The sequence below is a fragment of the Nicotiana tabacum genome, chromosome 3, assembly GCF_000715075.1.
Source record: "Nicotiana tabacum cultivar K326 chromosome 3, ASM71507v2, whole genome shotgun sequence".
NCBI lineage: Eukaryota > Viridiplantae > Streptophyta > Magnoliopsida > Solanales > Solanaceae > Nicotiana > Nicotiana tabacum.
This window is the reverse complement of record NC_134082.1, coordinates 202,615,058-202,632,732: the sequence shown is the minus strand read 5'-3', so window position 1 is coordinate 202,632,732 and position 17,675 is coordinate 202,615,058. Positions and strand designations below refer to the sequence as shown.

The 17,675-nt window shown below is 34.1% G+C and overlaps 1 protein-coding gene and 1 long non-coding RNA gene across 2 annotated transcripts; both read right to left on the bottom strand.

The window, feature by feature from the left end:
• Window positions 1–262: 262 nt before the first annotated feature.
• LOC107817312 (uncharacterized) lies at window positions 263–1,035 on the bottom strand. Its single transcript, XR_001655144.2, has 3 exons — window positions 814–1,035; window positions 642–725; window positions 263–547 (listed from the first exon to the last, which is right to left on the bottom strand). It is a non-coding gene; the product is annotated as an uncharacterized LOC107817312 (long non-coding RNA).
• Window positions 1,036–1,912: 877 nt separating this feature from the next.
• Window positions 1,913–7,175, bottom strand: LOC107817313 (calcium/calmodulin-regulated receptor-like kinase 2). The gene is made up of 8 exons (XM_016643114.2): window positions 6,836–7,175; window positions 5,403–5,790; window positions 4,885–5,038; window positions 3,847–3,973; window positions 3,060–3,142; window positions 2,906–2,977; window positions 2,546–2,749; window positions 1,913–2,449 (listed from the first exon to the last, which is right to left on the bottom strand). The coding sequence occupies exons 2-8, from the start codon at window positions 5,726–5,728 to the stop codon at window positions 2,153–2,155; spliced, it is 1,263 nt and encodes a 420-aa protein (XP_016498600.1). The 5' UTR covers window positions 5,729–5,790; window positions 6,836–7,175; the 3' UTR covers window positions 1,913–2,152.
• Window positions 7,176–17,675: the final 10,500 nt, after the last annotated feature.

Below are 17,675 nucleotides of genomic sequence, written 5' to 3'. Positions count from 1 at the left end.
ATATTTACTGGATTGGAAGCCAACCAACAAATGGCTTAAATCTTCAAATTAATTCGTTTGGGCAGAGATATATACGGCTACCCTGTTATTTTATTTACAAGTACCATGGCTGCAAACTTTCTATATAGTCCTCGATGACATACAGAGAACTAATGCATAAGTCCCTGACAAATGTTCTTCTCAGGTATAACAGGATAACTCAATGCTCGCAGATATAAAATTAACAGTTGCCTGAGAAACAAATAGCTAACCACCACCCTACCATATGCAAAAATGAAAATACTTCCCCTCCTACAATACTTCAGTGACTTCAACAAAGCAATTTACTCGACTGTATTCGGGGAAGGGGGAGCATAGCTCACAACATTACTATTATACAAGTAGCTAAAAGGACATCCTTTATAGAAAACTAAAAATAAATTTTATTTATTGATAAGCAAAAAAGGAAAAAAGAAAACTTGCCTCTCGTTAATCTTGATCCTTCGTCGTTGCTCAGCCTCAGAGTGCTTGGAACGAACAGCATTTGCCTTCTTCCCTTCTACTTTCGCTGCAACCCTCAAATATACAAAAAATCTAAATAGCACAGTATTACAAGAGCAAATGCATACATGTGCATATGTATCGTATACGTATACACATACCGTCTTGGGGAAAAGACTCACAATCGTGCTTCATCGTGACTATTCACAGTCCTAACCATTTTCCACCGTGTCAGCTCCCTGTTACTAAAACCACACAACAAAATTCAGTCCAAACAACTATAATTTTATACTAATAGTACTATTTTCGTTCTGGAAAATAACAGCTACATACCGGAACGACGAGAAGGAACAAATACACAGAGATGGACGGCGATCCGTATATGTATTTGTATGTATAGACAAAGCTAACCCAACACAATCTCTTAGTTGATGCCCTGGGCAAAAGACTGAAACTACTGCAATTAAGTGGCTGCTTTAGATTTCAGTTGTTGCTTATTTGTGCCTATACCGACACTCCATAAATTGCGCCAAATTTTCTTTTTCCTTTTTGAATATTATTTTGGTAATGATGTAATTACGGTGTGCAAGGTAAAATAACTATGCTCTCCGTCCACATTTATGTGACATAAAAAATTATACTTACTTGTCTAGAAATAATTTGAAATAAAATTAATCATTTTAAATATTGATGACTTGTTTTAGACTATGAATTTTAAAAATATTGAGTCTAGCCAAAAATCGCCAAATAAATTAATGAAATTGATAATTGAGTGGCAGCCTAGTAACAAAACTTCAACGGTAAGATTAAACTTTCCGTTGGTTACTCGAGACTTTCTGCCTTTGGAAAATAACAATAACAACAACAACAACCCAGTATAATCTCACAAGTGGGGTCTGGGGAGGGTAGCGTATACGCAGACCTTACCCCTACTATGGGTAGAGAGGTTGTTTCCAAATAGACTCCGGCATCCTTCCCACCAAGAACTCCCCACCTTGCTCTTAGGGTGACTCGAACTCACAACCTGTTGGTTGGAAGTGAGGGTTGCTTACCATCAGAGTATTTGAAGTTAAGTTGAAAAAAGATGTTTAAAAGTTGAGATTTTGAATATAAATTTTACTTGAAAAAAGAGGCTGAAGTTCCAACATTATCTTACTTGAAATACTCTTCAAGTTTTTAATCACTATTTATTTCAAAATACTGAAGTTCAATATTAGCAAATAATGATGACCAAACCATTATTTGCAAATGCTGAAGTAACATACTCCTTATTCAAAAACAGGAAACTGAACTAATTTTCTGATTACAGAGGATTTCTTCCCCTAGCGAAGATGATGGTTAACTTGTCTGCGACAATGTACATCCTAGTGGAAGTGCAAAATGCTGCCACTAATGAAGCTTACGATATCATAATAAGCATGAACTAATGATGTTGAAAGAAAGAAACATGTTACGATTCGTTAAATTAAGTTAATGGTATAAAAAAGTTTTACATTGTTTGGTATATAACTTAAATCATATCCAAAATCACAATTCCATGCCAATTTGTTGATTCAATACTCTGCATGATGCTTTGATGACTTTCCTATATCTTTTATGCTGCAAAAATAAGCTCAAGCGTTGAAACAAGGAACGAAAGACAAAGTGCTCATCGTTGTGAATAAACGGTCATTCAGCTTCTCTCATTTATGCTGACCATGTTTCTTAATTCAACCTGCTGATTTTCTATCCTACTTGCCATTCTTGAACTGTCGTATCCTGTAAAGGACATGGTATCTTCTTCGACAAGGCGCCTCTGTCTTATTCTCAGTATTGCATGCGAAATTTCACCCATGGAAGGACGCTTTCTAGGAGTCCTGTGTATGCATTTATGAGCAATTGCAGCAAGACTCCTCACTTGCTCTAGACTGCATGTCCCAACAAGCTTCTTGTCAAGGATCTCGTCTACTCCATCTGAGCTCATAGCTGCCTTTGTAGATGAGAAGCCAAGAACAAATAAGAGAACGTAAAATTTGCACCCGAAAACATAAAAGAGAAGTATCGGTGTTGGATGACTGAAACTTACAAGATTTACGTATTCCATTAAGTTCTGATGTGGATGAATAGCAGTGATCAGTTCAAAAAGGATAATGCCAAAGCTATATATGTCACTCCTTGTCGTAAACTTGCTTGTGGATATATACACCGGATCGATGTAGCCATATGTACCTTTAAGGCCTGAGTTGCGGCCATCATATACCTCTTCTTTTGACAGCCCAAAATCAGCAACCTAGTTATAAAGGGAGAGGTAAATATTCGAAAAGACAATGACATCAGCCTATATGCAGAGGAAGTAACTTATTAGTGACATCAATAGCAGCAAAATTATGTCTGCACTTGTCAACTAATTCGCTATTAGCATGATATAAACACGTGATCCACTGACCTTAGCTCTCATAGAATGATCTAGCAATATATTGGCAGACTTCAAATCACGATGTATCACTGGGGGAACCGCCTGTTGGAAGAAATGTGAACAAAGAATAAGTAACTAGTTTTGTAACCATGGAAAATACAAGCAAAGTGGTTAGCAAGTCTACCCCGTCATGAAGATACTCAACGCCATGTGAAACATCAAGGGCTATTTGCAACCGATCTTCCCAACTCAAGGTGTGTTCCTCACCTGAACATGTGCAGAATGAAGAAATTTCATCACCTCTTCTTAGTCGACAAAAGGTTAAAAATGGAGAAACCACACAGAAGGGCAACAAGAAGCTCCATTGAACGTATAACCATAGAGACAATTAACATTCAGATTCTTTTCTGTTTACTGACCATCCACTCCAGATTCCTTTTAAGTGATGATCCAATGGGAATTGGCAGTTCAGTTGCAAAAAGTTTGAGTTTTTATAACATATACATGGATGGATATAACTCTTGATAGTGGCGGCAGAAATGATGGCAAGTTGGAGGTTAAGTCATATGATAGCTAAAAAAAAAATGCTCTAAAGCCTGCCCCTTCTTATTATGGTTAATATGAAGGGAGAGAAAGAAATAGGATATTTTTTAAGGCAATGAGAATTCGTTGACGAGGTTCAAAGTTCTCTTTTATTTCTTTTGCTTACTTGATTTATCTATCAAAATCACACCTTTGCAAACACCTTCTTGGTTCAGTATAAGTGAATCCTTTAGAATTATCCAGTAATAAAAATATCTCTTATTCAGCAAATGATAATTACACCTCTAAATTTAGCTGCCTGGAAAACAATCTTGTATGACAATAAACGCCTGCGGGAAACTAGGAAGAGTAAAACATCTAGAAGTTTCTGATCACTAGTTATCTCCATTAAAAGTAATATTATCAACAAAAGGGAGTAATACACTTACTGTATAAAAGGTTTGCCAAACTTCCATTACTCATGAATTCATAGATTAATATGCGATGTCCTTTATCCACACAATAGCCAACCAAATTTACCAAATTCCGATGATGAAGCCTACCTAGAAGTGTTACCTGCACAAACACCAATCTAAATCAAAACTTGATCCAGAACAATCACATTCATGAAAAATACAAATAGAGGAGTGTAAAGATGCATTATTGTACTATCTGAGAGTTGGAAATCAATATGCTTAGAAGAACCTCTAAAAGACTTTCAGAACCTATATGGTATTTATTTATTTATTTGGCCTTTTTCTTATCTTATGTAAATAGGAACTTTCTCTAAAGATGTCCCAAGTAAATCCAGTACATTAAAGTGAGGTCACATCATCTTTGCCCTACGAGATAAAAGGTCCATTTAAGATACCACCATCCCAATAAGGTGGAAGATGCAGAACTAAATTCTTAGAGGGGCCAAGATAATAGAATAAGATAGATAAACCTATTTTTCAGGATCAATGTACAAATTTGATATAGTTCATCAACACTTGCCAACACTAAATTAAGTGTCTAATCCAAAACCTTAAGATAATGGGTTAGGTAATGAGTAGGTTAACCCAGAATCTTTATAACCGTCTTGAATGTCCTTCTACACCTGACGTTTAGGCATTGCATTTTTAAAATACCCTCCCGTACATACAGCCCAATTTAAGGGTCTACACATGAATTAAACGATTGAATTCATGCGTGAGGAATAGATTTACCAAAGGTTAGCTAGCTCAATACATGTAAGAGAATCTAGGTATCCAACCCAAAGTTCTAAGACAATTAGTGGAGTAACCCATGAGTTTGATAAACCACTTTTCGGTACCCTTATGCATCTAATGTGAAATATTGTATACCTCGAACAAAATTAATGATTTATGTAAACAACATTTGTATGTTAAAGGCAGGAAATAAAATTCAAAAATAAAAGGGAACTTTTAACATGGAAGCCACAGTTGTGTTATATTCGGGGGAAAAAGTTAACAAGCAATCCACACCTCTGTAAAGAACTCCTTTTCTCCTTGTTTTGAGTCCGTAGCAAGAACTTTCACAGCAACCACTCCACCAACAGGCATTGTAGCTTTGTATACTGGGCCGAAAGACCCCTGACCCAGTATGGTTGTAAAGTTTTGGGTAGCTTTCTGAATGTCCCTGGAGTCCCACAAAAGATCAGTTCAAGCAGTTGGCAGTTGTTAAGAATTTAATGGGCAATTCATAGAGACAAATGTAACCAGTAAAAAGCTTATTTTCACAGTGCGAAGTAAAAAAAATTCCAATTACAGATTCAAGACATTCTTCAACATCCTGATTTCCTAACACATTAATATCATGTTTGAAAACCAATAGGTTCATTAGGTGAAAAAAAAGAGGCAAGTAGCTAATCAATAGACATTGAGAAGAGGAACCATGATTGATGAGTTTCCATTAGTTACTATTTAGAATACAATAACATGAAAAGCTGTTGAACGTACAAGGTAAAAGTCTCCCCAGTAAAGATGTTAAACTTTATACATACTTGTAAGAGTATCTTGGTATTCCAGATGCTGAAGCAAAGTGATCTTTACTAGGGTGACTCCACCAACTGGGCTGTGAATTTGTGGCCGGAAATCCTGATGTCTTAATAGCAACAGAACTTGACAGAGATGCACTAAAATCAACGCTTGTATTGAGTCCATTTGTCCGTATTGGAAGAGTTGCCACACATCTCTCATTTGCTTGGCGCTGAAGACGAGCACGTCTTTTGTACCACCGAATTCCAAAAAACACAAGTGATGCAATGAGAATTCCAAAAGCCACACCGACACAGATGCCAATAATAACTAAATCAGCTTTATGAACCATTCTTCAATCTTTTCCCAAAAGCAAGAAACTTGACCATGTTGCGAGACTGGGATGGAGATTAGCTGTCATAACAAATGGATGTGAATAATGCACCTTCTCCAATCAATCTCCAAATTAAGTATTGAAATAAGGAAGAAAAACATTAAACTTAGCAGAACATATGATATTATTCATACTAGCTGAAGGAAGAAAGATTACACGTTGTCAATTAAATTTGGTAAGTAGAGAGCACCGAGCATCAGCAGGAGAGTACCCCCCCCGGGTTATATTGTTCACATTGACAGTAGGAAGAAAATAACACATTGTCAATTGAACTGGGTAAGTGTATGGGAGCATCAGCTGAAGACAAATTGCTCCACACACCTATCCCTTTTAGCTGTGATCCAAGAATTGTGATTGCTTCTATTTCCTACTCTTTGCTTTGGGGAAAACCCCTCGAAGGATGGAAATTTCAGCAAATCCATTCACTTAGGATTATGAAGTAAATTGAAATAAAACGGATATCTATGAAAATAAATAAGGACAAAAAGAATCAGGTAAGATAAATCATAGCCCTTGAAGAATTATCCGCCTCCTTTTCCCATTTGGCTTCGCTCGGTGGTCAAATTCTAACTTATTTGATGGCATCTAACAGTGTAAGACCACAATGAGACCCCTAGTTTGGCTACAGAAAATCATATTAGCGTATATAACAAAACATTGTAGCTCCAACACGGGCCAAAATGCACCATCAATTTTCCATGTAGACAATGTGCTGACAAAGACTCAGAACTGCTACTTAGCCTAACAAATTACAATAATCCTTCATTCTTATCTCGATAGGAGACAATTTCAGTACTGTCTTCTTTGCTTTCTTTTTATGAGACAGAAACCAATAAATTCCGTTTTCAAGAGAGCGTCTGTAAAAGACTAGATCACACGATTCTTTTCATTCTACTCCCTCTACTGGTTGCTATAACAAAATCAAAGTACATTAAAACCTCAGTTCGCACATCTAGCAAACATAAAAAGTAAGGATCTTTTTCCCCTAAACCCCATCAATTCACAAGAACAGAATACATGCAGTAACTGAATAAGCAAATAAAATGAAGATCAAGAAAAGCGTACCTAATGAGCTGACATAGCAGGTGCCAAAGGAGGAAACTGGGATTCCAATAAAACCAATAAGTCTGATGGTTGTTGGAGACGGGACATGAGGAAATACTGAATTATGACATAGAAACTGTAAAGGGTGGGTGTCAATTTGGATTGGATGCTTTTGGTGCAGAGAATAATAGACCAAAGCAAATGCACGCGGTTTACTTTAAAAAGGAACAGACGTTAGTAATGGGTTTAGTAGTAGTACAAAAACATATAATCCTACTAGATTTGGGTGGCTAAGGACACATTAAAGGGCGTGTATCAGGGGTTTGACAAAACTTGGACGAGTCCGCCTTTGGATTTGCGCAGTTTTCCTTGTTTGTCTTTGGTTGATTTTTCAATTCTCTCTTCCTATCTCCGGAAGCCATTTTGGTCCCCTCCTTTTTTTCCTTTCTTTTTTTTTTTAAAATTTTTTATAAATGTAACGTGTGAGCTAACCTCGTCATGCACGGCATCATATTAAAGTTTAAATATAGATTCATTTTGAAAAATGTCATTAACTTGATGGAATTGAGTAAAACATAAAAATGAGTTAAGTGTTATAGAGTAAAAGATATAAAAATGAAACGTTTCAAGAGATCATCTTCTCATATGTATAAAAAAAAATCATTTTCCTTGCCTTATTGTTGATATTTGCTTATTCCCATTCTTACTCTCGGGCCCAGAAGCAGAGCCAAGATTTGAACCTTATGAGTTCGGGATTGTAATCCTTTTAAGTTACTGTGTTCTAAATTAATAATTTATCCATATTCAATGGATTTCTTAAGACAAATACATGATTTGAACAAAAGCTACTGGGTTCAGCCTAACCCGTATCCTCCACTCTGCCTCCACCCCTGCTCGAGCCGACGGTCTTTCGAAAACGGTCTCCCTATCTCCCAAGGGTAGGGGTAAGGTCTCGTACACATTACCTTCCCTAAATCCCACTTGTGGGATCCCATTGAGTTTGTAGTTTTATTATTGAAAATAAAGTCACATGAAAAAAAATATTACAATATAAAATTTAGGAGAGTATGACATAAAAGTTTATCCTTCAAAGTTATGAATGGATTTTACTCAAAATTAAAGTAGTTTAATAAATTGGTAGCTCATATATTTTGGTCAATAAAAAAAACATCTCCTCCTATAAACTAGTATAAAGTTTTGGCCAAAATAATTTTCTTAAAACAAGAAAGTTTGTCAAACCTATATGGTTAATACCTAAGTACTACTACAACATATTTGGTTTGAATTTCATAAAGCTGTTAATTTTTCAGAATCCATTTTTTTTTATCAACCTGATTATTACTTAGCGTCATATTTTTTAATTGTTTTACTTCAGTTGGGGGCAATGTGGGTCCATAAAGACCACTTCTCAAAGCAGATGAATGTTGGTTAGGTCTGAAGTGACCTAGAAAGGGTCCTGGCCAGGTTGCAAACTGAAGTAAAATATTCAAATATTCCTTTGGTTGGTTTGGTCAGATGCTTTTGTGTGCCATGAACTGGTCTCTAAAATTAAATTCTATAAATACTGCTAGTGATAGCTAGCGATCACATGCGTATTGGCTTACGCTCTGAACTGGTCATCCAATATTACATTAATACTCCTACAACAAGGTGAGGGAATTAATAAATTAGCTGTTGCTTGTGTCTATTTGAGAAAGAAATAATTTATCCACCTGTTAAAATAAAAAATAAATTCAAAAGAACTCCGTTGTGTTAATTTTGAGAATTGGTTGACACACAATTAGGAACTAGAAATGTAGTAATATTCGAGTTAGGACCCATTGGTCCTATTCCATCAGTCACAGGCTAAGGTTGGACCCCAACATATTGAAGATTATAACGAGCTTGCCCGCGCCCCGCAATAATGTTCAACAACCAGCTAATTAAGGAACATGCTAAAAAATCTCAAAGTCACTCTGAGGCTCTACATTTATATTCTTGGCCAGGTTCATTAGCTTGGCTATGATGCCATCTCCAGTCCTACTTATGGTACGCAGTAGCTAGCTAATCATAAATCCAAAATATGTAGTATTTGGTAAGACGGACGTCATCATTTGTCATGGAAAATATTTTTTAATGTTTGGTTGTTGAGTACGTAGAAGATATTCTCCGAAAAAAATATTATAGATTAGTGATAATAGTAGCTAATTGAAGGGTCTTATCATGATAAATTTTGAATAATAAAGATTAATAACAATATCTAAATGTTAGGCGGAGCAAATACATGCATGAAATTAAAAGTTAAGATATATTTGTATAAAAAATGACTTCCACCCATAAGTTAGGGAAGTCATTTTCCACGTGTAGTTGATAGAAAAAAATTTCTAGTAGCCACTAGAAAATGAACTATTTCTAAAATAACGTTTTCAAAAATGACTTTCATCGCACCGAATACTGCGCGTGTTTGTATATTGATCACACTTACATTGACAATACATAAAGAACTATGTACAATAACAAACATGATTCTACTAGACACACTACTTATCGATCATCTATTCTTTATGTATAGTATTTGGGCCTTCACTTGTATGGTTCAAAATTGTGAGGCCCAAATGTGAATACGGCTACTAATTAACTGATAAAAATAGCACGGTATAGTCAGTTTTCGGATTGGTTATTCAAAAATAGTCAGCGTTTACAAAGTCAATGAAAAATAGCCACTATTTTGCTGCAACAGAGACCGATCCAGCATAATATACTGGAGTTCAGTGCACCTGTGTATGAACTCCAGCATATTATGCTGGACCGGTATACTTTGTTGACTCCAGTATAATATACTAGAGACTGGAGCACCAGTGCTCCAAACTCCAGTATATTATACTGGAGTTCCAACATACTTATCCTGGAACTCCAGTATAATATGTTGGAGCTCAAGCATACTTATGCTGGAACTCCAGTATAATATACTGGCGTATTTTCCGGGTTTTGAACAATGTTTTCACTCAGATTTATCTTTACATGAAAAGTGGCTAAATTTCGATTACTTTTGAAACTGGGCTATTTTGAACGACCAGTAAATCTGGCTACTTTTGAATTTCTCCCAATTAACTAGTATGTCAAACAGTATATTGTCACTGTCAGTATGAAATTTTACTGATGTTTTAATTTAATTAGCCTGTAGGCTTGTGATTATTAATCGGCGGCTTTCGGCGAGGCCCACTTCTTCCGCTGTAGTCTTTGCTCATAAGTCTTGCTACTTCATTTTCAGCATCACGAAACTCCTTTGATCCATCCACCTATCATAAATTCAGTATATTAAAAGGAAACTGATAAAGAAGGGATACAATTATAGGAGTATATCATTAGTTATTATATTGGTAACTTAATTTTTTTTACATCAAATCAGTGTAGTTTAACATATGTTATAACATGTTATTTACTCTATCTTTCAGGTTTTCAAAGTAATTAACTTAAGCTGATATTGTTAGAAGTGGCACATTATCAGTGCACAAAACTTAAACTCTTACAGAAAAGCTGACATCTAGTATTATCTTAGGTTGGGACGCACGTAAACTAAACTGATTTTGTTCATTTCTATAATATCACTTAATTACTAAGCAAAAAATAAGAATCTTTTGAGATGTGTGTCTGTTAATTTGTTCCCTTGGAGGTTTGTGAAAGAGAGAGAGAAGAAAACCTGAGCAGTCATGTGATGTTGTAGTTGCACTTGAGGAGGACCCTTCTTTGATTCACTTGTATAGCATCTCCTATATATAGAAACATAACCATAACATTCAATAAATAAGTAAACGAGCAAAATCCAAAAACTAAAAATATTTCCTTGCCCAATACATCAATATTGCCTAATTAAAATCGATAATGTTAAATAACTATTCATTATAGGTGGAACTAGTAATATGAAAAATAAGGCAATTAATAACTTTCTATAGGGGTAGCCCAGTGCACTAAGCTTTCGCTATGCCCGGGATTCGAGGAAGGGTCGAACCACATGAGTCTATTATTGTACGCAGTCACATGCATTTATGCAAGAGGCTATTTCCACGGCTCGAACATGTTAACTCCTGATCACATGGCAGCAACTTTACCAGTTACGCCAAGGTTCCTCCTCAATAACTTCCTATAGCATATTTTAATTAATGTGTAAAATTTTGTTACAACAGTGTTAGTAGATATTAGTTACTAAGCTAGAAAATAGACTTGCTATACAGTTGTTGTGTACCTGCAACATTTGAACCTCTTCTGTCAGATATATGAAAGGGATTAAATGGTTGCCTCACAAGTCTTCAAACTTGAGCGTGTGGAACAGTCGTTGGATCTCTCAAACTTCTCCACTTCGTCATTGTATTCATGGTCCTCTTACCCTAAAGGATGACATCGTAACCATAAAGGATATCTGGAAGAATAACAATTGGAAGTTATCAAAGCTTTCAATGGTGCTCGAACCTGGCCTTATTAATAAAATAAAGGCTATAAATCCTACTACTAAAACCTATGATACACCTGTTTGGTTATTAAACACTAAGGGTCTCTTCACTAGCAAATCATGCTACTCCCTCTTAGGCAATCAAACTGAGTATTACAAGGATTTTACGTGGATTTGGGAGGTGAACTGCCCTAACAAGTTAAAATTTTTATTATGGAAATGCTATCATGATAGACTTCCGACAAGAAGCTTTTTACACCATATTGGCATAAACATTGATCCAATCTGTTCCTATTGCAAAACTCATATGGAAACTATTAGGCATGTCTTTTTAGAATGCATGGCAGTAAAACAGTTGTGGTCCCTCCTAGGAATCGATGTTAACAGTTGGAATGGTGTCAATAGTTGGTTGACACATATACGTGACCATAACACTACTTTTAAAAATGGCACTATCACTTGGCAAGATTTATTTCCCTTTGTTATGTGGACGATTTGGATTAACATGAATAACAATTTATACAACAACTATACACACATGGCTAGCCTCAAAAGTGCTATTAATCTAACAGTAGAATATATGCTTCTAACGTAAAAGGAAAATGTTATAAAGGTATAAATTCCAATAAGCATTAAGTGGAGTAAACCTCCTAGCGGCCATATTAAGCTCAATATTGATGGTTCCTTCAAAGAAGCCCTATCTCTTTGTGGATTTGGCGGAGTCTTCAGAGATAACAAAGGCCAATGGATATTTGGCTTCCATGGGAACCTTCCAGGAACAACACCTCTTCAAGCAGAATTAATGGCCTTGAAAACTGGTCTCCAGATTGCCAAAAGACGACAACGGTTCATAAAATTAGAAGTGGAAACAAACTCAACTGATGTTATTACTTGTTTGGATAATGGAATGGTAATACTAAATGACATTATTCATGAGTGCAGGTTGTTAATGAGGCAGGTGAAGGTTCAGGGAATACATCACACCTTTAGGGAGGCCAACAAGCCGGCACACATGCTGGCTAAGGAGGCACTGAGTGGCAACAATGGCAGTGATCTTAATATTATCTACTACTAGTATTAGTACCCACGTGATGCGCGGTCAATATTAAAAAGGAACTAATTGTAGTATATTGATATTTATCTCTTATTTATAATATCACATCAAAATTAATGTTTTAATTTTTAAATTATCTTTTTTTTGTTGAGGACATTTATTTGAAATACTCAACTAATATCATATATAACTCTCCGAGAAGAGTCATCTCATGAGAAAGTCAGCTTGAAATATAAATTTACCTTGTTGTTTAGCTTATATTTGCTTCTAACTAACTAAAAAGATGAAACAAAATCTGTAAAAGCTTTTAACAGTGATTTCTTAAACTCTCAAACATTTAATTTCTAGATGAACATGAAGTTAAGAGCTTGAAAGCTATCTTGCATATCCTTCTTTTCCCTTGAACCAGGGCAACTCAAGTATATAGGGGGCCTAAAGCCAAAGTTTAATATGAGGCCTAAATTTTAAAAGAAATTTATATATATATATATATATATATATATATATATATATATATATATATATATATATTTATATATTTATTTGAAGTTTATTCTTCTCGTTTTTTGAGATGCAAAAACAATTAGTAATAAAAAAATTTATAATCGATTTCCTCTGATAATTCGTTTTCAATTGATAATATAGTCAACTCATTTTTTCTTCTTGGGACATTATTTATCTTAGGTTAGACTTTATAGAGCAATAAAAGCACAAAACTAATGGAAGCTTCAAAGTACTGTTGAAAACTTGAACTAACGAAATCTTGGAGAAATATGTAAAATTAAGGAAGGGAAAGTAAAATTTCTACACATTATCTAATGAAGGAGTAAAAAGTGGCATTGTCAAATCAACTCAAATTGAAACGTTAAGAAAAATATTCATTTACCCATTTTTAAGTAAGTCAAATTATTACTTTATTTATACTAAAAAAATTTCTTTCCTTGTATCTGAAAAGCTTTACTTTTATATTAAAAGTATTATTTTTTTAAAATACTTATAAACTCAATATTTTTTTAAAATGGGGCCCCTTAAATTTGAGATCCTAAGGCACAAGTCTTATCATTAATAGCATTAGAGCAGCCCGTGCCTTGAACACATGAATTAGCACTTAGGTAGCAACTCCATAGAGAAGAGTTTAGCAGCGCAACTGGGATAACGTATCATTTTGTTATTGCATATGTAAGTTAGCTCTGTCTATTAAAAAGAGTCAAGGACTGGTACACCGTAATTTTTTTTTAATCTAAGAAGTTCTGATCTTTCAGCGAAATTTTCAAACTCGAAAGGCACCATGTATCCATTCCCTTTATCTTTAGGAATTCATATTCTTCACATCAGTTCAAATCCTTGAAAGTAACAAAGACCTGGAGAGAGAAAAAAAAGGTATATGCGAGAAAACATGAAATTTGCAATGCAATGAATAATTTTCTAAAAGGAATTTTTACTATTACTTTGGCCTAGCAGAGGTGGTAGAGAATTATATGCAGGAAATTATATTATTATTTTTCAACATGCAGTTCCCTTATGTAAGATAGTTGGAAGCTCTCTTTATGAAAGTGATTATTTTTAAGGTCTCAACGGATTCAACAATTTTTTTTAGCAAGATAGAAAGAAACATATTCACATATGTTCTATTTTTTTTAATTCTTTCTCTTTCATCCTTTCTAAATTGAATTCAGTTATATTTAACTGAATTTGCAATTCACTATTAGTCAACATTCCCGAAAGTCGGCTTTTTATTGGCCAAGTAACAACAACGCCTCAATCCTAACTAAATCAAACGTAGTGCATTAAAAATAATTAGGAAACTTCTGAGAAAACATCTCACCTTTCCAAGAGAAAGAAATAAAAATGTATAAGGCTCTATTTCATGGTCATCGACAACAATTTTATGTTATCAGTAACACATTAATTCTTTAGCTCCTTGGTTTCTTTTAAAGCCTTAAGTTACCAAACTACATGATAATAGAGTATTATCGAATATATGGAAGCCAACTTTTACTAACCTGCTCAACATATGCTAAGAGAAGGTGGTGTAACAGAACATGTTGTTCCCTTTGCAAATGAGTATATTTCAGAAATTATAACATCTTCGTTCTTCAAAGCTAGTCTAGCCAATGTTATATGTAGGTCATGTGGCAACAAACATGTATGCATAATAACTTTTGAAGTCTGAATACCTTGTGAATTAAAGTATGGTCTATCAACACACAATTCTTTCTCCTATACATCAAATCATCATAAATTTTCAGTCGAACTATAATAGATGGTCATCTTTTACTAAAAGTAAGAAATATCGTTGAAAGAACAATAAAGTTAAAAAGGCCGAAGAATTTAATAAATTTTTAACTCCTATTGTATAGACATCTTATCATAAAAGAAAACTTACCCGAAACAAACAAATTTTCAACAGGTTTGATAATAGACCTTAAACATGTTTTTCCGAGGAACAGTGGGCATTAAATTACCTGATCCTTCACTACTCACATTGCTTTGCATCTCTGCACTTTATACTTTCTTCTGCATCCAAAAAAATTACTCCACAATATGGTTAACTTTCTTTGTCCTCAAACTATAAGCTGAAATTGAGTAGAATAAAAAAACAATTGCGCATTGTTCTGTGAGGTTCATCAAATCGAGCATTTTGCTTTACCTTTTCGAGTAAACAGAGTTTGGCCCATTTTAAGTTTTAATCACTGTTTTTTAACACAGTCAGTGTAAGACCTTGGGAAAAAAAATCTAATAAATTCAGTTTTCTTGAATATGAATATTGACTGCCCTAGAACATGAAGATAAAGTGATAAGATATCAGAATCAATCAGACTTTTGATATTCAAACTTAACTTGGAATGTGTAAAGACTATTAATTAGAAGAAGGGAAAAAAGCCAAATTATTTGAACTTGTATTTAAACACTCTTGGAAAGTAAGAGAAAACGCAGAAAAAGATTTTAGAAGGTCGTTGGACTGCTTCAAGAGGAAAGTTACTGTTTTGAAGAAGAATAACTATTGTACAAACCAAAGCTCCAATTATCCCTTCTTTGATCCCAAATCTTCAAATTCTTTGTTCATTGTAAAATGCGATCTTTGGTTTGGCTCTCAGTAGTTTATTAAGGGTGTATATGGACCGGCTTGGTTTGGTTTTTATCAAAATCAAACCAAATCAACTATATGGTTTTGTCGGGTTTTTTTGTTACATGAATATTATTTCAATCTTACTTTGTTAAAATTATAGATAAAGCTTTGATAAATGAATATATGTTTAGTAAATATGAAAAAAATAAACAAAAATATGATCTATTAAAATATTCTAATGGGAGAATTTTTTTAGTAACACATGATAGTTATTTTCGTAGTCGTCTAACAATAATTTTTCGTTAATTTACGCTTTTAAGGTTAATACATGAGAGGATCCCAAATATTTCTATATTTTCTATAGAAAATTCACTATAAAGTCTTAAAAATATAAATAAATTTTATATATTTATATGTCGGTTTGGTTCGGTTTTTTTTACTCAATACCAAACCAAGTCAAACCAAACCTAGTCGGATTTTTTAATCGGTTTGGTTTGGTTTTTCGGTTTGGTGCGGTTTTCCGGTTCGGTTTGAACACCCCTAGTTTCAATCTGTGTGAGAGAGAGAGTGCTCTTTTAATTCTAGCAGTTATTTGGCTTTCAAGAGCAGTTTTGGGGTGCAGTATAAGATGAACAGTTTTTGGAGCGATTTTCTGCCTATTTTCTACAACAACAACAACAACTCAGTATAATCCCACTTAGTGGGGTCTGGGGAGGGTAGTGTGTACGCAGACCTAACCCCTACCCTGGGGTAGAGAGGTTATTTCCAAATAGATCCTCATCATCCTTCCCTCCAAGAACTTCCCACCTTGTTCTTGGGGAGACTCGAACTCACAACCTATTAGTTGAAAGTGGAGGTTTCTGCCTATTTTCTAGTTTTAAACAATTCAAAATTCCAACTTTATTGGAGAGTAATCTAGAAAATGACACTTGCTGAAATGTGATTATGCCACTTGGCATCACTATATTCTTTTGCTTCTCCTTTTATATATAGAAAGATGCTCCTTATTTTGTAACTAATGTCTTAAAATCAGACTATGAAGGCTTGACTTATGTAGTTAAGTACGTTAACAAAGATGTTTGCTCTAGACTAGTAGCTTTTGGAAACAAAAATGTCCTTAGGTAATGCCCTATCGGGCACTATGTACAGTGTTAACTCTACTATGGCGTGATATATATAATATGATCCTTGTTAGTAAAAAAAAAATATGCTTTTCTTTCTTTACCTTACTTGAAAGTTGAAATAATTGATCCATTAGTGAAGGCCACTGGCCTCTGAACTTATGATTTACTGCAGTAAAATTTATATGTGCAGATAAATTATTTTTTCACCAAATAAAAGTAACTCCCGTTTACTCGATAAAATTTTATCCGGTGAACAAAGCATTTTATCGGGTAAAAAATTGTTACACGTTACAACAATTTTCTCATATGATGGCGTGACATAGCTACATAAGTTTTTTTTTAAAAAAAGACAGAAGTTATTAGGTAAGTTTTACCAGGTAACTAATTGGATAAACAAAACTCAATTGATTTTGTGTTGCATTACAAATTATTTTTAGTTTTATGTCAGATCCCCTAAAAAAATATTTTTTTTATTTTATAGAAGAGATCTGAAAGTTAAATACAATAGATTTTTGTATGGTCGTTTTTTCTATTTAGAATGTACATAAATATTGAACCATTTCCTTGGTAAATGAACAATATGATCATTTGATAGCGCGGCATACATAGCCACACGAGCAAGAAAATAGGATAATATAATCGCATAAGTTCCGAGTATCTCAACAAATGATATAAGAAATATTGTCTAAAATTTTAAGGAAAAAACATGTGAAATTTTATGTAAAAAAATTGTCGAAATACCACTTATCCCATAGACGTACCCAATAATATTAATCCAATAAGTTTTTTTTTTTTTTTTGCTTATGGGGAAATGCCACGTCAACAAATAAGAACCACTAATGTAAAAGTTTTACATGATACTATTTATCCGGTAAAATTTACCCATAAAACATTTCTTCATTAGATAAAATTTCTCGAATAAATTAATTTGTCAAATTTTACGATTTTATAAACAGCAAGTTCAGTGATCCTGAGGCCAAATACAAAAAATGATTCCAGGTAGCCACTCTAAGGATTGCTATTTAGGAATTAGTCAGTGCGTTATGAATTTCTGTTTTTTAGTTCAAATTTTCTGGATAAAAATATCCTGAAGTTAATAATTTTAGTTTAAAATTTTATGATAAAATAAATACTGGCTGATCTTTAAATAACATCCTTAAGAATTGTAAAAAAAGCCTATATGTGGG

Coding starts and splice junctions, on each gene's coding strand:
- LOC107817313 (XM_016643114.2), bottom strand. CDS start 5,728: ATGGTTCATAAAGCTGATTTAGTTATTATTGGCATCTGTGTCGGTGTG. Junction 3,974..4,884: donor AAAAGGAGTTCTTTACAGAG/GTGTGGATTGCT, acceptor GTGTTTGTGCAG/GTAACACTTCTAGGTAGGCT. Junction 3,143..3,846: donor TTTGGCAAACCTTTTATACA/GTAAGTGTATTA, acceptor GCACATGTTCAG/GTGAGGAACACACCTTGAGT.